A 26,692-nucleotide genomic window follows, 5' to 3' on the forward strand; every position below is an offset into this window, starting at 1 on the left:
TCTAAGTAGATTATAAATTCCTTGTAAAAAAATTTATATTATATATATTATGATTTTTTTTCTATTTAAAAAATTATATCCATAATTATTCTCTAATTATGAAATTCTAATTTTTTTTTCATTTTTTATTTGTTTTATTTTTATCCTTTTATAATTTTCTTCATTTGTTCTTTTTATTTATGAAATTAAAACTATTCGATGTTTATATAAAAAGATAAGATTACTTAAAATTTTTCATAATTAAAGTAAAATCTTATTATAAATCACTTTTTCATCCTTTTCTTTTCATAAATGAATAAAATAAAATTTCTTAAATAACACACTTTTTTTAAAGTTTTTTTCTTTCCATTGATTACTTTATTTTTATTCATTATATTAATTGTATTAAAAACTATAAAAATTTAAAAATCTGTTAGATTTTATGTTATGATATATATACATTTTTACAATCCTCAAATTTAACATTGAGAAATGATTACTTGAGTTTCCGAGATATATTGGTAGTTTTCCACTGAAATTATTATCAGACAGGTCAAGAAACATGATAACTGCAAACAAAAGAAAGAAACAAGTCCAGAAAATTGTTGCCTGAAAATAACTCTATGGAAGGTGGCAGTCCCTGGATGAAGAAAGTAATATATCAATATCAGTTCATGTGCACGTTGGATGAAGAAAGTTGATATAATCATAAGCAAAGCTCCACATTTATTCAACACAAACTTAATTATACAAGGATAGAGCAGTAACTACAAGCACGCATAAACTCTAAGCGTGGCTCATTTCATTAGACTGGTGGTGGAGCTTTTTCTCATAATTAATTGGAAACCATGACAAAAGTATCACTTCTAATGAAGTGGCAAACAGTTCCTTCACCTGGCTTCGTCTTCAGAACCAAAAAGGCCAAGTGTCCTGGATTCCAAGCTGAGGTATCTGTGTGGCAAACTGCGACTGCTTTAGCTTTTGTGCCGTCAGCTCCTACCACTTGAGCTGTGTAAACCTTAGTGCCGTTGAGTGCATGGCAATAATACACAGCATATGGGTAATTTTGCTTGTGGCACACCACATGGTTTTCTCCTATAAATTTTACTTCTTTGATAGTATACTCTTGCTCCCTTTTAGGCCTATCTATCTCGTTCATAAGGACTTGAGCTTTGTTTCCAACATGTTTCACACTGAAATCAACTAAGGACTCTAGAGATGTGGGGCAAAATCTATCTTCTCCTTTAATTCCTGGTGACTCACAATCCTCCACAGTTTCCTTTAACATTCTGCCTTTACTTGATTCAGGATTTACCGAAAAGTACTTCATAATTTCTGCTAACTTATTAGTTGAAAAGGGCAGAGAGTCGGCTACTTGTCGAGGCAAAATTCTAGCTTTGTTTACTGATTTAGTTATATGGAGCCTCATCTTTTTGCCTGCATGCAGATCATTAGGCAAGAAAAACACAATTGAGTTAGAGCGAGCATGCTTGTTGAATTTAAGCTCATAGCGCTTTCCATATTTCACTTTCGGAACATCAGCAGTATCCTCTGCAGTGGCTTGTTCAAATTCCTTCTCATATCTCTTGCCATATTTCACGCCATATTTCACTTTCGGAACATCAGCAGTATCCTCTGCAGTTGCTTGTTCAAATTCCTTCTCATATCTCTTGCCATATTTCACGCCATATTTCACTTTCGGAACATCAGCAGTATCCTCTGCAGTGGCTTGTTCAAATTCCTTCTCATATCTCTTGCCATATTTCACGCCATATTTCACTTTCGGGACATCAGCAGTATCCTCTGCAGTGGCTTGTTCAAATTTCTTCTCATATCTCTTGCCATATTCCATGTTCCAAAAGATATATTTGTCTCCCACATCTGTTTTGAATTAAAAAAAACAAATGATATAGAAAATGGAATATCTTAATTAATTAAAAGACTTTTAAGATATTATTCACATTTTGATGCGTAATTTAATTTAAACATTTGAAACACAGTAAAAAAACTCTCAAATATTTAATTAATAAAAAGTCCTTAATATATAAACTAACATCGACACAACTGAAAATATACTCAAATGATTAAGATATTCTGATAAATATATATGTAATATGTGGTTAATAACTATATTTATATTACTACAAAGCTGACAATGAAAATAGAATTTAAATCAATTATTTAATTATTTATAATTAAACGTTCCGAACTATTATATTTAACAATTTAAGTAGCAATATTTTAATAGCATTTGCAAAATTATTAACATAATACCACTAAGATAATAATTTGATATCGCTTTAAAATTATTATAAAGAAACATTCATCCTTTTACTATATATATAATAATATATTTTAATAAAAAAATTTATTATATATTAAATAAAATTATAATTATAATAATATTTTTTATCTATTATAAAAATAAATAAATTGATATCTTATAATAATAGAATTAAATATAATAAATTTCAAACTATTATTATTAATTTATAATTATAATTACAATATATAAATTAATAATTTATAATCATTACTTTAAATTTATTTTTATAATAATAACGCTTATTATTAAACCTTACTAAATTCTCATAATTCAATTCATAAACTTCAATATAATAATATATAGATTTTTAAAAATTATAAAATTTAATCTTAAATAAATTTCTCTATTTTCTCGTTCTTTTTTTATTTTAAAAAAATATTTTTTTCCCTTTTCTTAAAAAATACATTTATTTTTATATAAATCAATAACGCAAAAAATATATTAAAAAGTATTTTTAAATTTATTTAATTAAATTCCGTATTTAAAATTTTATCATTTAAAACATGAGGATTTATTATTTCATATATCAAAATTATTAATTTATTCTATATATTTTTAAATAATGGTTCAAAAAATTTAAATATAATACAAAATAAAAATTCTTTCATATATCTTATATTAGAGCAAAAAAAATAAGTAGTGTCATACTATAAATTAATTTCATAATGAGATTTAAAAGAATTACAATTACCATCTAAAAAAATTATAATTAATATCAAAGTAAATCACGTACGTTGAATAAGATTTAAAAGATCTCGTGGAATCGAAGTGTTTGATAATTTGGAATGCCAATATATTTCTGCAGGTACAGAAATATCACCTCTTTCCACTGTCGTTGTCACCATCTCTATCTGTTATAAGAAAAATTATAATTAAATTTATATATTAATTATTTTTCTTTATCAGTAAATTGAGAAAATAAATAAAAAAAATAAGGGAGAAATCATGTTCAGCTAAATATAGTGCTCTCCAAATATTAATTATTAAATTTGCGAATGCAATTTTTAAATTAATTCATCACATTAAATTTTATAAATAAAAAAATAAAAGTCAAATTATATTACTATAATTATTATCATAATTAAAGGATATCATATTATCTACACCAAAAGTGTTTGGTAATTTGAAATACCAACATACCTTATCAACCGCTATTGCTGACAGCACTACCTGCAATAAAAAATTCATAATTAAATTTATATATCATTTATTTTTTTTAACTAGAAACAATAGATTATTGTAATGTTTGCTTACTGAAAATAAAACAAAGATGGGAAGCAGATGAAACTCCATTGAAGCCATCACACACAAGCTGGATTTTTTGATATGAAATAGGTTGGAGGCTCACCGCTATTTATAGATGTTCCTATCCATAATGTGCCAAAGTAATATTTCAAATTTTTTAAAATTTTCTCCATTAATTAAGAATCACAAATAACATATAATAATCTATTTATTTATGAAAAATATAAAAAAAATAATTAAACCTATTTAATATTATTTTATTTATATATTAGAATATACACTTCATTGCCCTTTTACTCATCTCAAATTCAATTAATACTATTTTATATATTATCAAAATTTGTTTGATATCTAAAAGTTAATCACTATTTAAATGAGCACTCGCACGTCTAGTTTGATAGTAAGTGCATATGAATAAATTTGAGAGATTTTATATTTTACTCTTTCGATCTCTAATTTTCAGTTAAAAAAATCACTATTTAAATAAATATTAATTTAATTAATTATCTCTTAATTTTTTATGAAAAAAACTTATTGGAAGAAAAAGTTATTTGAAAAATACTGTTTTAAAAAATGTTGAAAAAATAAATTTTCCTAGCAATTTTGTTATTTAATAGGCATATTTATAGATAATTTTTTACTGATTTAATTAATAAAAAAATTGTTCAAAAGTGAATGACGAATTAAAATATTAAAGAATGCAAATGTTCAGCTAACACTGTTGATCCTCGCTATTTCCGGGGCCTTGTTGGTTCTTTGCAGTATCTTACACTGACCTGGTCTGATCTTTCTTTTAGTGTGAATTACGTTTCTCAGTTTATGCACACACCTGACGTCTCCCATTTAAAATTTGTTCGGCGGATTTTACGTTATTTAAAAGGCACTATTCACTACGGCCTATCTCTAACCGCTAACACTTCACTTGTTCTTAGTGCTTTTTCTGATGCAGATTGGGCTAGTTGTCCAACTACTCGGAAATCCACCACCGGCTACTGTACTTTTCTAGGTTCAAATATAATTTCGTGGTGTGCCAAGAAACAGAATACAGTGGCTCGTTCCAGTACCGAGGCGGAGTATCGAGCTATGGCTCATGCTGTCGCCGAGCTCACATGGTTGGGCTATTTATTGGCTGATTTACGAGTTCCCATCCATCATCCTCCGGTTCTTCATGGTGACTAGGGGTGAGCATTCGGTTGGTTCGGTTCAAAACCGAACCGAACCGAATAAACCGAAAACCGAAATTTTAGTATTTATGAAAACCAAACTGAATCGATTTTGGTCAGAAACCGAATCGAACCGAACCGGTCTGATTCGGTTCGGTTTGATCGGTTTCGATTTTTTATAATTTTTTTTATTTTTTACACTTTATTTTTAATATTTTAAAATTTAATTAAAATATTTTAATCTTAATATGATTTAATTTCTCTATATTATTAAAAAAAACATATTATTATCACTAATCGGTTCGGTTTGATTTTTTCGGTTTTTTTCTGATCAAAACCGAACCGAACCGAAATAACCAAAATTTGTAAAATTAAAAACTGAACCGAACCGAAATATATAAAAAACCGAACCAAATTTTTAAATCGGTTCGGTTCGGTCGGTTTTTTCGGTTTGAACCGAATACTGCTCACCCCTAATGGTGACAACTTAAGTGTCTTGTATCTTACTACATGCTCGTAGCAAAAACATTGCCCTGGACTATCATTATGTAAGAGAACGCGTTGCTCATGGGGTTTTAACTACTAAGCATATTCCGTTGTCATTATAACTGGCTGACATTTTTACAAAGCCCATGACAAAGGCTCGCCTGACTCAATTTCGTCACAAACTTTGTCTGCAGTCCCGACAATATTTGAGGGGGGATAATGACTTAAGGGGTTATAAGGATGCAAATATCCTTCTGGAGTTATAAAGCTGGATGGCATGTGCTAGAGCTGTGGAGAGATAAGGTGTATTATTGTAAATATGTTTAGTTTGAATAAGTCTTAGTGGTTAGGATCCCACGGGTAATGAGTTTGATTACCTGATAGCTTCTCCACTTTCTCCTATTTAGTTGCTACAGCAGTTGTTATTATTTGTTATTTAAAGCAGTGTATTATAGCTCATTTGATCATCTGATCTACGTTCAATAATATATTATTCACTTCTTCATAATTTCTTCTTTTCTTTATCTTTTGTAATTCCTTTCATTTCGTGTTTTATTTATAAAATATAAATTATCCAATATTTACATGAAAAATAATATTATTTAAACACAATTTTTTCATTTCTTTTCCATAAGTGAATAAAATATTTTTTTTATAAAATATACTTTTTATCCTTTTCAATAATGCAAAATAATTAGTTTTAAATTTTATAACAGACATAGAACGGATCTAATTTATGTTCTAACATTTTTTCAACGTCCAGAAAAATTTTCAAAAATATTATGAGGGCGGTAGATTTATTACAAAATTTAAGATAAAAATTTTATCGTTTAGAGATTAATTTTATATTTTTATTATTTTTTAAACTTTATTATATTTTTATATTATAATTTTTTATTATAAATAGTTATTTCTTAACACATTTATTAATTTTAAGAAATTAATAAAAAATTTCGATATTTATTTATTTTATTTATATGAAAAGATAACATTACTTAAAAATTTTCATAATTGCAGTAAAAGCTTATTCGATTATAAAATCAATATAAAACACATTTTTCTCCTTTTTCTTTTTCATTAATAAACAAAATAAATTTTATTAAATAAAGCACTTTTTAATTTTTTTTTCTTTTCATTAATTACTTTATTTTTTTGTTCATTGTATTTACTGCATTATAAATTATAAAAATTTAAAAATCTGTTAGATTTTATGTTATGTTATATATATTATGAAATTATATCCATTTACTTTCCTATTATGAAAATTTAATTTTCCAAAAAAAAATTATTTTAAAAATTTTTCGCTGCTTTTTTAATTTATTTTCTTTGGTTTTTCATTTATAAAATTAAAATTATTCATTATTTACATATTCAATGTGAAAATTTGACTTTTCATTTTCATAAGTGAATAAAATAAAATTTATTAGATAAAACATTTTTTTAGTCTTTTTATTTTTATCCATTGCTATTATTATAAATTATAAAAATTTAAAAATCCTTCACTTTTTAATTTTTTATTATACTCTAGAATAACATTAAAAAAAATGACCAAAATAACAAAAACTTGTATTTGAGAAATTAATAATAATTACCATTTTAGTGACGCATATTGAAATCGTCGCTAATAATGAATATGCTATGATGTAACTCTTGTTAAATAAAATTATTTCGTCGCTAAAACTTTTAATATAAGATATATTCTAAAATTTAAATCAATAAAATTTTCTACGACTGAATAAAATTCATTCTTCACTATTATGTGTCGTTAAAACTTTTAATTTAAGTTAATCTTAAAGCCTTTAATAATGAAATTTTTATCACAGTAATTTTTAACAACTAACATTCTATTTGTTAAATTAAATTTTTTAAAAAATTATTTTTTAATATTATTGTTTTATTATTTAAAATAGTTTTAAAATATTATTTTTATTTATAAATAATTAAAATACTAATATTACTAAAATAAAATAAAAAGGAACTTGATATTTTATTATATTAAAAATATTATAAATGATATAATTGATAATAAAAAAATTAGTCATATCTTTTAAATAACTAAATTTAAAATTAAATATTTTATGTAAAATAAAAATGAAAAATTGTTAATTTTAAATTTTATTATATTAAGGCAAAGCTAATAATTAATACACTATTTGTTTAATTAGAATCTATTGTATAGACTATAATAATTTTTTAAAAGATTATATACTTCATAGTTTTATTATATAATAAGCATTATTAGATAAATAAAAAAAATTTATTACTACAATATTTATAATATTAAATTGATTAAAATAATATATTTTATTAGTTTTATATTATGATACTTTTAAACTAATTTTGAATCGATATATTCATGATAATTTGGTATTAAAATCATAAAACACCAAAACTAATTATTTTATAAATGATTAAATTTTAAAATCAATAATTAAAATTATTCATTGTTATAATTATACTATATATATATATATCCTATATAAATAATAATGTTTTATTGTATTAAAAATTATATATAAAATAATTAATGATAAACAATAAGTTATTGGTGTTACGTAATATTTATCCAAAATGAGGGTAAGCAGTCCCTACTGAGTAGGGACACGTGTTAAAGATCAAACACATGGAAAACACAGATTAATATGAGGAAGAGAAGGTCCAGATATTTTAACACTTAGATTATTATCAGAAGGCTCACCCTTTCATCAACAAGGCGAGTCTTGATACGAAGTTACCGTTATCAGGCACAGCTTAGCATATCTCCATTATGCATGTGATTGCGGGATTCCTATCTACTAGCTGGTGATATCCTATATCAAGTAGACGGCTATATTACTGCCGGATTGTCGAAAAAATATCATATTCATCTATACCTCTTATAGTATAAAAAGAGAAGAATCGTAGAGACAAAGATACGCTATTCTCAAATACTAAAATTATAAATAATTCATTACATTTTATGTACTTATCTAGATACTGACTTTAGTATCGGAGTAGCTGCCATGAGCATCTACCATCACCTCACGTTATCTCCCTTGCAGGTTTTGGCCAATTGCAACATAGTTCCATTTGGCCACATCATCAATCTAATCTCAACAATATTATTTGGTTATGTTGTTGGAAATCCATTAAATTCCCTTTATTCATTTGGATCACGACCGGTTTCTTATTATCTTTCCTCACTCTCAAAATGGTCGGTAGTCCTAGAGCTACTGTTAATATCACTACCAATGAGGGAGTCATCATTTTCTCTGCCCCAGATAACAGAGAAAACACGCTCTCGATGGTCAACGAAGCAGACCTCAATAATTTAAATAATAAGCAGATACTCTAATATATCCAAAGGCTGCAGGCTAGTTTCGAGTCGTGTAAGTCTCGAGAAGAGGCGTAAAAATAGACCCTGAAAGAAGGGATGAAACTACTGTAGACAACCCAATGGTCCAAACAGAAGCGGCCCAAATGAAGGATCGAATCTAAAAATGAATCGGGCGAGACTCCGAAAGGAATGGATTGGAAGCTAGTACAGGACATGTAAAGATATAAAAAGGAACAAAAAGAGGATTTCAGTTTAGATAGTGTCTCGCCTCTTCCAGAAGAAATATTAGGAGAAATTTTCCCTACCAAATTCAAGCTACCAAACTTATATAAGTACGATAAAACAATAAATCCTAAAAGCTATCTAGCCATTTTTAAGATGATCATGCAGTTTCAGGATGAATATTTCAGTCAATACTTATAGGTTTGGCTCATAAATAGTACCAATACTTAAATCCAGATTTAATTCAAAACTTTATACAGTTTACTATAATATTTAAATCCAGATTTATTACTTATATATCTCCTAAAAAATTTTATACAGTTTGCTATATAAACATATATGCATAAGATTCTTTAATTTTATATTACATTTCTAAAAAAATTAATTAAATATATAATAAATTAATTTAAATAATTATGCGTGTATAAAATTAAAATATTAAATATATGAAACTAAACATAAGTGAATAAAATAATTTTTTTATAAAACATAGTTTTTTGTCTTTTTCTTTTCATAAATGATAAAATAAAATTTATTAGATAAAACACTTTTCCTTTTTAGATAAGACACTTCTTATTACTTTTTCTTTTATTCATTAATTTGCTTATAAATTATAAAAATGTCAAAATCGTTCATACTTTATATTTTGACATTTACAGTTTAAAAATTTATATCTATTTAGTCAATTATGAAATTCTAATATTTCATTTTTTTTTATCTTTTTAGAATTTCTACCTTGCTTTTTGTAATTTTCTTCATTTTTTATTCATAAAATTAAAAAATATTCAAATTTATATAAAAGTTAATATTATTTAATTTTTTAGTCGTTTTACAATTTCTCCTCTCTAGTTGTAATTTCTTTAATTTGTTTTTTATTTATAAAGGTGCAAATATTCAATATTTACATAAAAAATAATATTATTTAAAAATTTCATAATTCAAATAAAATCTAATTAGATTAAAAATATAAAACAATTTTTTTATTTTTCTTTTCGTAAATGAATAAAAATAAAATTTATTACTTAAAAAATTTAATAGTTCAAATAAAATATAAATAGATTATAAATTAAATATACAACATTTTTTCTATTTTTCTTTTCGTAAATGAATAAAATAAAATGTCTTAGTTATAATTGTTTTTTTACATTTTTTCTCATTTGTTACTGTATTTGTAAATTATAAAAATATTAATTTATAATATATTTATTTCGATTTTTTTCTATTTAAAAAATTATATCCATAATTATTTTCTAATTTTGAAATTATAATTTTTCATTTTTTAAGTTTTTATTTTTTTTATCTTTTTAGAATTTTTTATCTTTTTATAATTTTCTTCATTTGTTATTTTTATTTATGAAATTAAAAGTATACGATATTTATATAAAAAAGATAACATTACTTCAAATTTTTCATAATTAAAATCGACCGCATCATCAATCTAGGATCAATAATATTATTTGGTTATATTGTCTGAAATCCATTAAATTCCCCTTATTCATTTGGATCACGACCGGTTTCATATTATATTTCTTTTCTCTATCCCAGATAATAGAGAAAACACGCTCCCGATGGTCAACGAAGCAGATCTCAATAATTTAAATAATAAGTGTAATATCCGGCTAGACCCCGGCATCGAAATTCCTACTTTTCGGCGCAATTTCCGTTGGAATTCGGGATTCATGGATGTCGGAGCCTTCCTGAAGGGTAAAACAGAGGTTTTTCAAAATGTTTTTACATGTTTTTATGGTTTTGATCAAGAAAATTGAGTTTTGAAAAGGAAAAGATCAAGGAGGGAAAAGTGAGGTTCGGCCACCGAAAGTCAAGTTCGGCCGCCAAAGGTGGCTTAGTTTTGCTGCTCCCGAACCCCATGTTCGGCCGCCGAACGTGGTGGAGGTGTGGAAGCAGGTTTGACCGCCGGAAATGGTTGACCAGACCACCTATAAAAGGCCCCTTGATCGGGAGAGGAGTAAGTTTTCTCCCTCTTTCCGGACCAAGGTGAGTTTATGCCCTTCTTTGGTTGATTTCATGTTTTCTTGCAAGTTTTAATGAGTTTTAAACTTGGTTTTGAAGATTTTAAGCAAAGAAGCAAAGTTTAGAGACTTGGAGACTTTGGAGCTTTTTTCTTGACATCTCCGAGTTAGGACCATTAATCCTCTCGATCTTCAAGAGGTAAGCATGGATCCTCACCTCCCCTTATGTTTTAAGCATGTGTTAAAGGGTTTAAGCAAGTTTTTATGCATGATTAAAGGAGATCTAGAGGTTAAAGGTTTATGATGATTATGTGATGCTTATGTTGCTATGATGTTGTTTTTGGGGTTTTAAGCTAGTTTTAAGCCCCTATGTGCATGGATAAGGGTATATGCATGTTTTGAGAGGTTGCATGCAGGTTGAGAGTGGTTGGGAAGATTTTGGAGGCTGAGTTTGAGAGTTGGACCCGAGTTCTGCCTTCTTGGAGAACTCAGGTTCGGCCGTCGAACCCCCTATAGAGGCAGTTTTGGCTGCTTAAACTCGCCCCCGAAAGTTTGAACTTTCGGCTCTAGAGGGGAGTTTCGGCCGCCGAACATGCCGCCGAAGGTTTGGACTTTCGGCTCTGGAGGGTCCTTCGGCCGCCGAACCTTGCCCCCGAAAGTGCATGACTTTCGGCTCTGGAGGGACTTTCGGCCGCCGAACCTGCCGCCGAAAATGCCCTGTCCAGCCTTCCTTTGCCCTTTTTCCATGCATGTTCATGATGTTTTAGGGGGTTTTTGGGGAGATGTTTATGGCTATGTTAGAGTATGTTCGGTCCCTCATTTGAGTCCACCTTTGTAGGTGCGAACTCGAGGAACCAAGGAGGCCCACAGAGTTAGTCTTTCAGAGGCTGTTCAGCAGTTATTAGAGGTGAGTGGAACTGAACTATGTTTTAAAATAAATGAAAGTTTTTAGCATGAATCATGCATCATAAATGCCATGTGTATACCAGGTTGTATCGCATTAGAAATCACAAATATGACGCATTGCATTATTTCTTGAGAATGGGGATAGACACATAAGAGGATCCATTAGCCCTTGGGATATTGAGTCATGTAAAGAAGTCCTGAGGAGCCCCCTGAGGGCCGGGCACAGAGCTTATTTTATGTAACAGAAGTCCTGAGGAGCTCATTTGAGGGCCGGGCACAGAGCCGAGGGATTTTTGTATCAGTCCATCCGTGATGTGCTTTACTTGTGATGTGATGCATTTCATACTGACATATGTATTTAAATGTTTTATAGTTCTGCTCACTGGGCTCCCGAAAGTGCCCTGTCCAGCCTTCCTTTGCCCTTTTTCCATGCATGTTCATGATGTTTTAGGGGGTTTTTGGGGAGATGTTTATGGCTATGTTAGAGTATGTTCGGTCCCTCATTTGAGTCCACCTTTGTAGGTGCGAACCCGAGGAACCAAGGAGGCCCACAGAGTTAGTCTTTCAGAGGCTGTTCAGCAGTTGTTAGAGGTGAGTGGAACTGAACTATGTTTTAAAATAAATGAAAGTTTTTAGCATGAATCATGCATCATAAATGCCATGTGTATACCAGGTTGTATCGCATTAGAAATCACAAATATGACGCATTGCATTATTTCTTGAGAATGGGGATAGACACAGAAGAGGATCCATTAGCCCTTGGGATATTGAGTCATGTAAAGAAGTCCTGAGGAGCCCCCTGAGGGCCGGGCACAGAGCTTATTTTATGTAACAGAAGTCCTGAGGAGCTCATTTGAGGGCCGGGCACAGAGCCGAGGGATTTTTGGATCAGTCCATCCGTGATGTGCTTTACTTGTGATGTGATGCATTTCATACTGACATATGTATTTAAATGTTTTATAGTTCTGCTCACTGGGCTCCCGAAAGTGCCCTGTCCAGCCTTCCTTTGCCCTTTTTCCATGCATGTTCATGATGTTTTAGGGGGTTTTTGGGGAGATGTTTATGGCTATGTTAGAGTATGTTCGGTCCCTCATTTGAGTCCACCTTTGTAGGTGCGAACCCGAGGAACCAAGGAGGCCCACAGAGTTAGTCTTTCAGAGGCTGTTCAGCAGTTGTTAGAGGTGAGTGGAACTGAACTATGTTTTAAAATAAATGAAAGTTTTTAGCATGAATCATGCATCATAAATGCCATGTGTATACGAGGTTGTATCGCATTAGAAATCACAAATATGACGCATTGCATTATTTCTTGAGAATGGGGATAGACACAGAAGAGGATCCATTAGCCCTTGGGATATTGAGTCATGTAAAGAAGTCCTGAGGAGCCCCCTGAGGGCCGGGCACAGAGCTTATTTTATGTAACAGAAGTCCTGAGGAGCTCATTTGAGGGCCGGGCACAGAGCCGAGGGATTTTTGGATCAGTCCATCCGTGATGTGCTTTACTTGTGATGTGATGCATTTCATACTGACATATGTATTTAAATGTTTTATAGTTCTGCTCACTGGGCTCTGGTAGCTCACCCCTCTCCCTAACCCCCATGTTTTCAAGGCCTCACAGAGAGAAGACAGAGTAACAGCAAAGGTAAAGTCTAAGTGTAATTGTATAGAGTAGTGGACATGATGTAAAGAAAAGTTATGTAATGTACAAAGATGATGTAATGTAATGTATACAGAGTTATAGTGTTGTGCTTGGCCCTAGAGTATGTTTAATCCCTTTTGTACATGATCGTTATATTATGTTTTATGATGTTTTATCATGAGAACCAAGCTTGATGTATATATGTTGACCCATCTAGAGCATTTGATGAGGGCTCTAGTATGGGGTTTTATGTTTACAGAGATAGTGCATGCACAGGTCAAGCTTGGTAAATGAAAAAGTTCAATTTTTTATCTAAATATATGATCATGTATGAGATTTAACAGGTACACAGAGTGCATAGTAGGCTTGCTACGGGTTCCGGCGACCTTAAGTCGATCTGAATCCTAGCGCCGGTAGCGGTCCGGTTTCCGAGTCGTTACAATAAGTAAATACTCTAATATATCCAAAGGTTGCATGCTACTTTCGAGTCGTGTAAGTTTCCAGAAGAGGCGTAAAAAATGGACCCTGAAAGAAGGGATGAAACTACTGTAGACACCCCAATGGTCCAAACAGAAGCGGCCCAAAGGAAGAGTCAAATCTAAAAATGAATCGGACGAGACTCCGAAAGGAATGGATTGGAAGCTAGTACAGGACATGTAAAGATATAAAAAGGAACAAAAAGAGGATTTCAGTTTAGATAGTGTCTCGCCTCTTCCAGAAGAAATATTAGGATAAACTTTTCCTACCAAATTCAAGCTATCCAGCTTACACAAGTACGATAAAACAATAGACCCTAAAAGCCATCTAGCCATTTTTAAGATGATCATGCAGTTTGAGAATGTTAATGATTTTGTGTTATGCTGAGTATTTCAGTCAATACTTATAGGTTTGGCTCATAAATAGTACCAATACTTAAATCCAGATTTAATTCAAAACTTTATACAGTTTACTATAATATTTAAATTCAGATTTATTACTTATATATCTTCTAAAAAATTTTATACAGTTTGCTATATAAACATACATTCATAAGATTCTTTAATTTTATATTACATTTCTAAAAAACTTAATTAAATATATAATAAATTAATTTTATAAATTAATTTAAATAATTATGCGTGTATAAAATTGACATTTACAGTTTAAAAATTTATATCTATTTAGTCAATCATGAAATTCTAATATTTCATTTTTTTTTATCTTTTTAGAATTTCTACCTTGCTTTTTGTAATTTTCTTCATTTTTTATTCATAAAATAAAAAATATTCAAATTTATATAAAAGTTAATATCATTTAATTTTTTAGTCGTTTTACAATTTCTCCTCTCTAGTTGTAATTTCTTTAATTTGTTTTTTATTTATAAAGGTACAAATATTCAATATTTACATAAAAAATAATATTATTTAAAAATTTCATAATTCAAATAAAATCTAATTAGATTAAAAATATAAAACAATTTTTTTATTTTTCTTTTCGTAAATGAATAAAAATAAAATTTATTGCTTAAAAAATTTAATAATTCAAAAAAAATATAAATAGATTATAAATTAAATATACAACATTTTTTCTATTTTTCTTTTCGTAAATGAATAAAATAAAATGTCTTAGTTATAATTGTTTTTTTACATTTTTTCTCATTTGTTACTGTATTTGTAAATTATAAAAATATTAATTTATAATATATTTATTTCGATTTTTTTCTATTTAAAAAATTATATCCATAATTATTTTCTAATTTTGAAATTATAATTTTTTCATTTTTTAAGTTTTTATTTGTTTTTTATCTTTTTAGAATTTTATTCATTTGTTCTTTTTTATTTATGAAATTAAAAGTATTCGATATTTATATAAAAAAAAATAACGTTGCTTCAAATTTGTCATAATTAAAATCGACCACATCATCAATATAATATCAACAATATTATTTGATTATATTATCGGGAATCCATTAAATTCCCTTTATTCATTTGAATCACGGCCGGTTTCATATTATCTTTCTTCACTCTCAAAATGGTCGGCAATCCTTATCGTTTTTTCCGTTCCAGATAACAGAGAAAACACGCTCCCGATGGTCAACGAACCAGACTTCAATAATTTAAATAACAAATAGATACTCTAATATATCAAAAGACTGCAGGTTACTTTTGAGTCGTGTAAGTTTCGGAAAGAAGCGTAAAAAATGGATTCTGAAAGAAGGGATGAAACTCCTGTAGACAACTCAAGGGTCCAAACAGATGCGACCCAAAGGAAGGGTCGAATCTGAAAATGAATCGGACGAGACTCCGAAATGAGTGGATTGGAAGCTAATAGAGGACATGTAAAGATATCAAAAGGAATAAGAAAAGGATTTCAGTTTAGATAGTGTCTCGCCTCTTCCAGAAGAAATATTAGGAGAAACTTTTCCTACCAAATTCAAGCTACTCGACTTACACAAGTACGATAGAACAATAGACTCCAGAAGCCATCTAGCCATTTTTAGGATGATCATGCAGTTTTATGATGTTAATGATTTTGCATTATGCCGAATGTTTCAGTCAATACTTACAGGTTTGACTCATAAATAGTATCAGTGTAACGACCCGAAAATCGGACAGCTACCGGCGCTAGGATCCAGGTCGGCTTAAGGCCGCCGGGACCCGTAGCAAGCCTAACATGCATCCTGTACAATTGGTATAATCCCAAACATGATCAAACATTTCCATAAAACATTTAAAACTTTACCTTTTACCCAATTTGACCTGTGTATGCACTATGACTGACTCATAGAACCCCTAGGGTCAGCATACCCTATGTTAAACTCGGTCCAACACATATATCAACATAATGTAAAACTCATGTACAAAGGGATTACCCAACTCGGCCAAGCACAATACTATAACTCTGAACATATTACATAATATCATTTTACAAAACAACTCTTTAACATCATTACATAACTTTACATTACATCATGTCCACTACTATTCTATTACATGTCATAACCATAGCCATAACCTGTTGACTTCTTGAACTATCTCTGACCCTACAAACCTGGGGTTAGGGGAGAGGGGTGAGCTATAAAGCCCAGTGAGCAGAAACCATAAAAGAAAACAGTTCAATTTAACGTATGCTATCATGGAATGCATCACATCACAAACATATCACATCAAGGATGAAATTGTCACCAATAGCCCTCTACATATCGTCACATGTCCAACTATACCAGGGGCGATGAGGCCACACCTAGTATTCGCTTACATAACTCATAACTCATATCATAACATGTCCAACTACACCAGGGGCGATTAGGCCTCACCTAGTGTTCGCTTACATATAACATATTGCCAGGGGCGACCTGGTCGATCTATCTCATATCATGCCATGTCATATCGTATCACATCATATTGTACTGAGGGCTAGAGGATCATTCAATATTCATCCACATCACTTTCATCGTATTATGCAATGCATCATATTCGTGAATTCTAATGCAAACAACCTATTGCATAACATGGAAATCATGATGCATGAACATGCTTAAAACATTTAATTTATTTTAAAACATAAGGTTCAGTTCTACTCACCTCTGGCTAGCTCTAGACTAACTCTGAAACGGCTGACACTGCTAAACACCTCGGTTCCTCGGGTCCGATCCTACACGGTGGACTCTAGTGAGGTGCCAAACATACTCTAAACAACTCATAAACAGCTACCCAAAAACCCCCTAAAACATCATAGAAACATGCATAGAAAACACTCATGAAAGGGCTGGACAGGGCACTTTCGGCGGCATGTTTGGCGGCCGAAGGTCCCTTCCAGAGCCGAAAGTCATGCAGGTTATGCAGGTTCGGGGGCACTTTGGGCGGCCGAACCCTCCCTCTAGAGACGAAAGTCAGGCACTTTTGGCGGGCGAACATCACCTTCGGCAGCCGAAAGTCTGCTCCAGCTCTGAAACACAACTTTCGGGGGCAAGGTTAGGCAGCCAAACCATGCGTCCATAGGCAGGTTCGGCGGCCGAAACTACCTTCGGCGGCCGAACCTGAGTTCTTCCAGAACTCAGCCCTCGTGCATACAAGCCTCCCAACCCCCCAAAAACAAACATCCAACCTCTTAAAACATGCATAAACTTCTCAAAACCAAGCATTAACCCTTAACCATGCATAAAGGAGCTTAACAACTAGATTAAACTCCTAAAACAACATCCAAAGCATACATAGATAGCTTATGACCCACATAGGCCAAAACCATCAAAACAACCCATAATCTCACTTGCTCTTTCCCAAACATACATACACTCTCCCACATGTATAAACTAACTTAAACCTTCAACATAACATCACATAAACATACATTGGGCATAAAACCCACATAGACCCTAACATGCTCATCTACCCATACTAAACCCTCAAAACATCATTAAACTTACTTAAAACTTCATTAAAACACTAGGAAAGCAAGAATCTACACTTACCTCTTGAAGATCGAGGGGTGGTGCGATCCCTAACTCGGAGGTGTGGAGGATCCAAGCTCCAAAAGCCTCCAAGCTCCCAAAACTCCTATGTAAGCTTCAAAACGTCAAAACAAGGGTAGATCTTATGAAAAACTTGAGGGATGGGTAAAGAAAACATGAAAACGACCAAAGGAGGACCAAAACTCACCTGAGCTCGAGAACGGGGAGAAAACTCGCCCATTTCAGATCTGAGGGCTCTTTATAGGTGGCCAGCCGAAACCACCTTCGGCGGCCTAACGTGCCCCCCAAACTCATGCATGTTCGGCGGCCGAACCTTGGTTCATTCAAACAAGGCTTTCGGAGGCCAAAAGCGCTCCCGAAACCTTTCCATGTTCGGCGGCCGAACTTCACTTTCGGCGGCTGAACCTGACAAAAGTCTCATCGGTCTTTTCTTTTCAAAACTTAATTCGTTTTCATTTAAAACCATGAAATCAATAAAAACATTTTAGAAACCACATTTTACCTCTCTAGAAGACTCTGGCATCATCAAAATTCCAGATTCCAACGGAGATTCCGCCGGAAGGTAGGGATTCCGATGCCGGAATCTAGCCGGGTATTACAATCAGCACTTAAGTTCAGATTTAATTCAAAACTTTACATAGTTTGTTATAATATTTAAATCCAGATTTATTAGTTGCATATCTCGTAAAAATTTTACACAATTTGCTATATAAACATGCATTATAAGATTCTTTAATTTTATATTACATTTCTAAAAAAATTAATTAAATATATAATAAATAAATTTTATAAATTAATTTAAATAATTATACGTGTATAAAATTAAAATATTAAATATATGAAACTAAACATAAGTGAATAAAATAATTTTTTTATAAAACATAGTTTTTTGTCTTTTTCTTTTCATAAATGATAAAATAAAATTTATTAGATAAAACATTTTTCCTTTTTGGATAAGACACTTCTTATTACTTTTTCTTTAAAAATTTTAAGAGCCGATAATTTTAATATATTATTATTATTAAAAAGGAGAATTTTATAATATTATAAAAATAAAACTTATAATTTTTTTCCCATAAGTGAATAAAATAATTTTTTTTATAAAACATACTTTTTTGTCCTTTTCTTTTCATAAATGATAAAATAAATTTTATTAAATAAAATATTTTTCCTTATTAGATAAAACACTTTGTATTACTTTTTCTTTCATTCATTAATTTGTTCATAAATAGTAAAAATGTCAAAATCATTCATACTTTTTATTTCCTATATTTTGACATTTACAGTTTAAAATTTTATGTTCATTTAGTCTCTAATTATGAAATTCTAATATTCCATTTTTTTTAAAAAAATTATTTTTCCTATCTTTTTAGAATTTCTACTTTGCTTTTTGTAATTTTCGTCATTTTTTATTTATAAAATTAAAAATATTTAATATTTATATAAAAGTTAATATTATTTCAAAATTTTCATAATTCAATTAAAATCTAAGTAGATTATAAATTCATTGTAAAAAAATTTATATTATATATATTTTGATTTTTTTTCTATTTAAAAAATTATATCCATAATTATTCTCTAATTATGAAATTCTATTTTTTTTTCATTTTTTATTTGTTTTATTTTTATCCTTTTATAATTTTCTTCATTTATTCTTTTTATTTATGAAATTAAAAGTATTCGATATTTATATAAAAAGATAAGATTACTTAAAATTTTTCATAATTAAAGTAAAATCTTATTATAAATCACTTTTTCATCCTTTTCTTTTCATAAATGAATAAAATAAAATTTCTTAAATAACACACTTTTTTTAAAGTTTTTTTCTTTCCATTGATTACTTTATTTTTATTCATTATATTAATTGTATTAAAAACTATAAAAATTTAAAAATCTGTTAGATTTTATGTTATGATATATATACATTTTTACAATCCTCAAATTTAACATTGAGAAATGATTACTTGAGTTTCCGAGATATATTGGTAGTTTTCCACTGAAATTATTATCAGACAGGTCAAGAAACATGATAACTGCAAACAAAAGAAAGAAACAAGTCCAGAAAATTGTTGCCTGAAAATAACTCTATGGAAGGTGGCAGTCCCTGGATGAAGAAAGTAATATATCAATATCAGTTCATGTGCACGTTGGATGAAGAAAGTTGATATAATCATAAGCAAAGCTCCACATTTATTCAACACAAACTTAATTATACAAGGATAGAGCAGTAACTACAAGCACGCATAAACTCTAAGCGTGGCTCATTTCATTAGACTGGTGGTGGAGCTTTTTCTCATAATTAATTGGAAACCATGACAAAAGTATCACTTCTAATGAAGTGGCAAACAGTTCCTTCACCTGGCTTCGTCTTCAGAACCAAAAAGGCCAAGTGTCCTGGATTCCAAGCTGAGGTATCTGTGTGGCAAACTGCGACTGCTTTAGCTTTTGTGCCGTCAGCTCCTACCACTTGAGCTGTGTAAACCTTAGTGCCGTTGAGTGCATGGCAATAATACACAGCATATGGGTAATTTTGCTTGTGGCACACCACATGGTTTTCTCCTATAAATTTTACTTCTTTGATAGTATACTCTTGCTCCCTTTTAGGCCTATCTATCTCGTTCATAAGGACTTGAGCTTTGTTTCCAACATGTTTCACACTGAAATCAACTAAGGACTCTAGAGATGTGGGGCAAAATCTATCTTCTCCTTTAATTCCTGGTGACTCACAATCCTCCACAGTTTCCTTTAACATTCTGCCTTTACTTGATTCAGGATTTACCGAAAAGTACTTCATAATTTCTGCTAACTTATTAGTTGAAAAGGGCAGAGAGTCGGCTACTTGTCGAGGCAAAATTCTAGCTTTGTTTACTGATTTAGTTATATGGAGCCTCATCTTTTTGCCTGCATGCAGATCATTAGGCAAGAAAAACACAATTGAGTTAGAGCGAGCATGCTTGTTGAATTTAAGCTCATAGCGCTTTCCATATTTCACTTTCGGAACATCAGCAGTATCCTCTGCAGTGGCTTGTTCAAATTCCTTCTCATATCTCTTGCCATATTTCACGCCATATTTCACTTTCGGAACATCAGCAGTATCCTCTGCAGTTGCTTGTTCAAATTCCTTCTCATATCTCTTGCCATATTTCACGCCATATTTCACTTTCGGAACATCAGCAGTATCCTCTGCAGTGGCTTGTTCAAATTCCTTCTCATATCTCTTGCCATATTTCACGCCATATTTCACTTTCGGGACATCAGCAGTATCCTCTGCAGTGGCTTGTTCAAATTTCTTCTCATATCTCTTGCCATATTCCATGTTCCAAAAGATATATTTGTCTCCCACATCTGTTTTGAATTAAAAAAAACAAATGATATAGAAAATGGAATATCTTAATTAATTAAAAGACTTTTAAGATATTATTCACATTTTGATGCGTAATTTAATTTAAACATTTGAAACACAGTAAAAAAACTCTCAAACGATTAAGATATCCTAATAAATATATATGTAATATGTGGTTAATAACTATATTTATATTACTACAAAGCTGACAATGAAAATAGAATTTAAATCAATTATTTTAATAGCATTTGCAAAATTATTAACATAATACCACTAAGATAATAATTTGATATCGCTTTAAAATTATTATAAAGAAACATTCATCTTTTTACTATATATATAATAATATATTTTAATAAAAAAATTTATTATATATTAAATAAAATTATAATTATAATAATATTTTTATCTATTATAAAAATAAATAAATTGATATCTTATAATAATAGAATTAAATATTTTAATAGCATTTGCAAAATTATTAACATAATACCACTAAGATAATAATTTGATATCGCTTTAAAATTATTATAAAGAAACATTCATCTTTTTACTATATATATAATAATATATTTTAATAAAAAAATTTATTATATATTAAATAAAATTATAATTATAATAATATTTTTTATCTATTATAAAAATAAATAAATTGATATCTTATAATAATAGAATTAAATATAATAAATTTCAAACTATTATTATTAATTTATAATTATAATTAAAATATATAAATTAATAATTTATAATCATTACTTTAAATTTATTTTTATAATAATAACGCTTATTATTAAACCTTACTAAATTCTCATAATTCAATTCATAAACTTCAATATAATAATATATAGATTTTTAAAAATTATAAAATTTAATCTTAAATAAATTTCTCTATTTTCTCGTCATCTTTTCTCGTTCTTTTTTTATTTTAAAAAAATATTTTTTTCCCTTTTCTTAAAAAATACATTTATTTTTATATAAATCAATAACGCAAAAAATATATTAAAAAGTATTTTTAAATTTATTTAATTAAATTCCGTATTTAAAATTTTATCATTTAAAACATGTGGATTTATTATTTCATATATCAAAATTATTAATTTATTCTATATATTTTTAAATAATGGTTCAAAAAATTTAAATATAATACAAAATAAAAATTCTTTCATATATCTTATATTAGAGCAAAAAAAATAAGTAGTGTCATACTATAAATTAATTTCATAATGAGATTTAAAAGAATTACAATTAACATCTAAAAAAATTATAATTAATATCAAAGTAAATCACGTACGTTGAATAAGATTCAAAAGATCTCGTGGAATCGAAGTGTTTGATAATTTGGAATGCCAATATATTTCTGCAGGTACAGAAATATCACCTCTTTCCACTGTCGTTGTCACCATCGCTATCTGTTATAAGAAAAATTATAATTAAATTTATATATTAATTATTTTTCTTTATCAGTAAATTGAGAAAATAAATAAAAAAAATAAGGGAGAAATCATGTTCAGCTAAATATAGTGCTCTCCAAATATTAATTATTAAATTTGCGAATGCAATTTTTAAATTAATTCATCACATTAAATTTTATAAATAAAAAAATAAAAGTCAAATTATATTACTATAATTATTATCATAATTAAAGGATATCATATTATCTACACCAAAAGTGTTTGGTAATTTGAAATACCAACATACCTTATCAACCGCTATTGCTGACAGCACTACCTGCAATAAAAAATTCATAATTAAATTTATATATCATTTATTTTTTTTAACTAGAAACAATAGATTATTGTAATGTTTGCTTACTGAAAATAAAACAAAGATGGGAAGCAGATGAAACTCCATTGAAGCCATCACACACAAGCTGGATTTTTTGATATGAAATAGGTTGGAGGCTCACCGCTATTTATAGATGTTCCTATCCATAATGTGCCAAAGTAATATTTCAAATTTTTTAAAATTTTCTCCATTAATTAAGAATCACAAATAACACATAATAATCTATTTATTTATGAAAAATATAAAAAAATAATTAAACCTATTTAATATTATTTTATTTATATATTAGAATATACACTTCATTGCCCTTTTACTCATCTCAAATTCAATTAATACTATTTTATATATTATCAAAATTTGTTTGATATCTAAAAGTTAATCACTATTTAAATGAGCACTCGCACGTCTAGCTTGATAGTAAGTGCATATGAATAAATTTGAGAGATTTTATATTTTACTCTTTCGATTTCTAATTTTCAGTTAAAAAAACACTATTTAAATAAATATTAATTTAATTAATTATCTCTTAATTTTTTATGAAAAAAACTTATTGGAAGAAAAAGTTATTTGAAAAATACTGTTTTAAAAAATGTTGAAAAAATAAATTTTCCTAGCAATTTTGTTATTTAATAGGCATATTTATAGATAATTTTTTACTGATTTAATTAATAAAAAAATTGTTCAAAAGTGAATGACGAATTAAAATATTAAAGAATGCAAATGTTCAGCTAACACTGTTGATCCTATGTAACAGCCCGGACGTGAACCCCGGCACTGTTACCGCTCACGGCCCAGGGCTATCCCTCGCCTGACCTCTTGCCACCTCGGGCTTTCCACTGGCGTCGTGAACAGCTCTTAACATCCCTTCACCCTCACGGGTTCCAGGCAGGATTTGTCCCCTTGGGTTCTCGTCAAACGCATCCTTCCCCAAGTGGATTTGGCCCAAATTTCCCTTAGGAAATTAGGTCGCCTCCCCCACTGCTCGAACCCTTGACCTCCCACTTTAAGGGAATAGTCTGGTGAGAGTGAGTACCAATTGTAGGCTTTCCACTGGCGTCGTGAACAGCTCTTAACATCCCTTAAAGTGGCACAATTGGTACTCACTCTCACCAGACTATTCCCTTAAAGTGGGAGGTCAAGGGTTCGAGCAGTGGGGGAGGCGACCTAATTTCCTAAGGGAAATTTGGGCCAAATCCACTTGGGGAAGGATGCGTTTGACGAGAACCCAAGGGGACAAATCCTGCCTGGAACCCGTGAGGGTGAAGGGATGTTAAGAGCTGTTCACGACGCCAGTGGAAAGCCTACAATTGGTACTCACTCTCACCAGACTATTCCCTTAAAGTGGGAGGTCAAGGGTTCGAGCAGTGGGGGAGGCGACCTAATTCCCAGAGGAAGGAATTGGGCCAAATCCACTCGGGCTAGGGCGGGCCGTAATGGCTCCCCCGAGGGACAAATCCTGCCTGGAACCCGTGAGGGTGAAGGGATGTTAAGAGCTGCTCACGACGCCAGTGGAAAGCCCGAGGTGGCAAGAGGCCAGGCGAGGGATAGCCCTGGGCCGTGAGCGGTAACAGTGCCGGACCCAGAGGAAGGCCGGGCTGTTACACTCGCTATTTCCGGGGGCCTTGTTGGTTCTTTGCAGTATCTTACACTGACCCGGTCTGATCTTTCTTTTAGTGTGAATTACGTTTCTCAGTTTATGCACACACCTGACGTCTCCCAATTAAAATTTGTTCGGCAGATTTTACGTTATTTAAAAGGCACTATTCACTACGGCCTATCTCTAACCGCTAACACTTCACTTGTTCTTAGTGCTTTTTCTGATGCAGATTGGGCTAGTTGTCCAACTACTCGGAAATCCACCACCGGCTACTGTACTTTTCTAGGTGAGCTCACATGGTTGGGCTATTTATATATATTATGAAATTATATCAATTTACTTTCCTATTATGAAAATTTAATTTTCCAAAAAAAAATTATTTTTAAAATTTTTCGTTGCTTTTTTAATTTCTTTTCTTTGGTTTTTCATTTATAAAATTAAAATTATTCATTATTTACATATTCAATGTGAAAATTTGACTTTTCATTTTCATAAGTGAATAAAATAAAATTTATTAGATAAAACATTTTTTTAGTCTTTTTATTTTTATCCATTGCTATTATTTTAAATTATAAAAATTTAAAAATCCTTCACTTTTTAATTTTTTATTATACTCTAGAATAACATTAAAAAAAATGACCAAAATAACAAAAACTTGTATTTGAGAAATTAATAATAATTACCATTTTAGTGACGCATATTGAAATCGTCGCTAGTAATGAATATGCTATGATGTAACTCTTGTTAAATAAAATTATTTCGTCGCTAAAACTTTTAATATAAGATATTCTAAAATTTAAATCAATAAAATTTTCTACTACTGAATAAAATTCATTCTTCACTATTATGTGTCGTTAAAACTTTTAATTTAAGTTAATCTTAAAGCCTTTAATAATGAAATTTTTATCACAGTAATTTTTAACAACTAACATTCTATTTGTTAAATTAAATTTTTAAAAAAATTATTTTTTAATATTATTGTTTTATTATTTAAAATAATTTTAAAATATTATTTTTATTTAAAAATAATTAAAATACTAATATTACTAAAATAAAATAAAAAGGAACTTGATATTTTATTATATTAAAAATATTATAAATGATATAATTGATAATAAAAAAATTAGTCATATCTTTTAAATAACTAAATTTAAAATTAAATATTTTATGTAAAATAAAAATAAAAAATTGTTAATTTTTTTTTTTTTTGAAATGGGGATTGGGGGATTGAATAATAAACATTATTAGATAAATAAAAAAAATTTATTACTACAATATTTATAATATTAAATTGATTAAAATAATATATTTTATTAATTTTATATTATGATACTTTTAAACTAATTTTGAATCGATATATTCATGATAATTTGGTATTAAAATCATAAAACACCAAAACTAATTATTTTATAAATGATTAAATTTTAAAATCAATAATTAAAATTATTCATTGTTATAATTATACTATATATATATATCCTATATAAATAATAATGTTTTATTGTATTAAAAATTACATATAAAATAATTAATGATAAACAATTAGTTATTGGTGTTACGTAATATTTATCCAAAATGAGGGTAAGCAGTCCCTACTGAGTAGGGACACGTGTTAAAGATCAAACACATGGAAAACGCAGATTAATATGAGGAAGAGAAGGTCCAGATATTTTAACATTTAGGTTATTATCAGAAAACTCACCCTTTCCTCAACAAGGCGAGTCTTGATATGAAGTTATAGTTATCAGACACAGCTTAGCATATCTCCATTATGCATGTGATTGCGGGATTCCTATCTACTAGCTGGTGATGTCTTATATCAAGTAAACGGCTACATTACTGCCGGATTGTCAAAAAAATATCATATTCATCTATACCTCTTACAGTATAAAAAGAAAAGAATCACAGAGATAAGATACGCTATTCTCAAACACTAAAATTCTAAACAATTCATTACATTTTATCTACTTATCTAGATACTGACTTTAGTATCGGAGTAGCTGCCATGAGTATCTACCATCACCTCACGTTATCTCCCTTGCAGGTTTTGGCCAATTGCAACATAGTTCCATTTGGCCACATCATCAATCTAGTCTCAACAACATTATTTGGTTATGTTGTTGGTAATCCATTAAATTCTCTTTATTCATTTGGATCACGACCGGTTTCTTATTATCTTTCCTCACTCTCAAAATGGTCGGTAGTCCTAGAGCTACTATTAATATCACTACCAATGAGGGAGTCATCATTTTTTCTGCCCCCAGA

The 26,692-nt window shown here is 29.6% G+C and overlaps 1 protein-coding gene across 2 annotated transcripts; it reads right to left on the reverse strand.

Moving 5' to 3' along the window:
• Positions 1-676: 676 nt before the first annotated feature.
• Positions 677-22,981, reverse strand: LOC110616496 (BURP domain-containing protein 12). Of its 2 annotated transcripts, XM_043957923.1 has the most exons (5): positions 22,858-22,920; positions 22,744-22,776; positions 22,337-22,454; positions 20,690-21,047; positions 677-1,754 (listed from the first exon to the last, which is right to left on the reverse strand). In XM_043957923.1, the coding sequence occupies exons 1-5, from the start codon at positions 22,903-22,905 to the stop codon at positions 815-817; spliced, it is 1,497 nt and encodes a 498-aa protein (XP_043813858.1). In that variant the 5' UTR covers positions 22,906-22,920; the 3' UTR covers positions 677-814. The 2 variants fall into 2 exon arrangements, 1 of the variants encoding a protein (XP_043813858.1); XR_006351082.1 differs by lacking the exons at positions 677-1,754; positions 20,690-21,047 and having other exon boundaries at positions 22,336-22,454; positions 22,744-22,773; positions 22,858-22,981.
• Between the last annotated feature and the right edge of the window lie 3,711 nt (positions 22,982-26,692).

This window comes from Manihot esculenta, chromosome 6 (genome assembly GCF_001659605.2).
Source record: "Manihot esculenta cultivar AM560-2 chromosome 6, M.esculenta_v8, whole genome shotgun sequence".
NCBI lineage: Eukaryota > Viridiplantae > Streptophyta > Magnoliopsida > Malpighiales > Euphorbiaceae > Manihot > Manihot esculenta.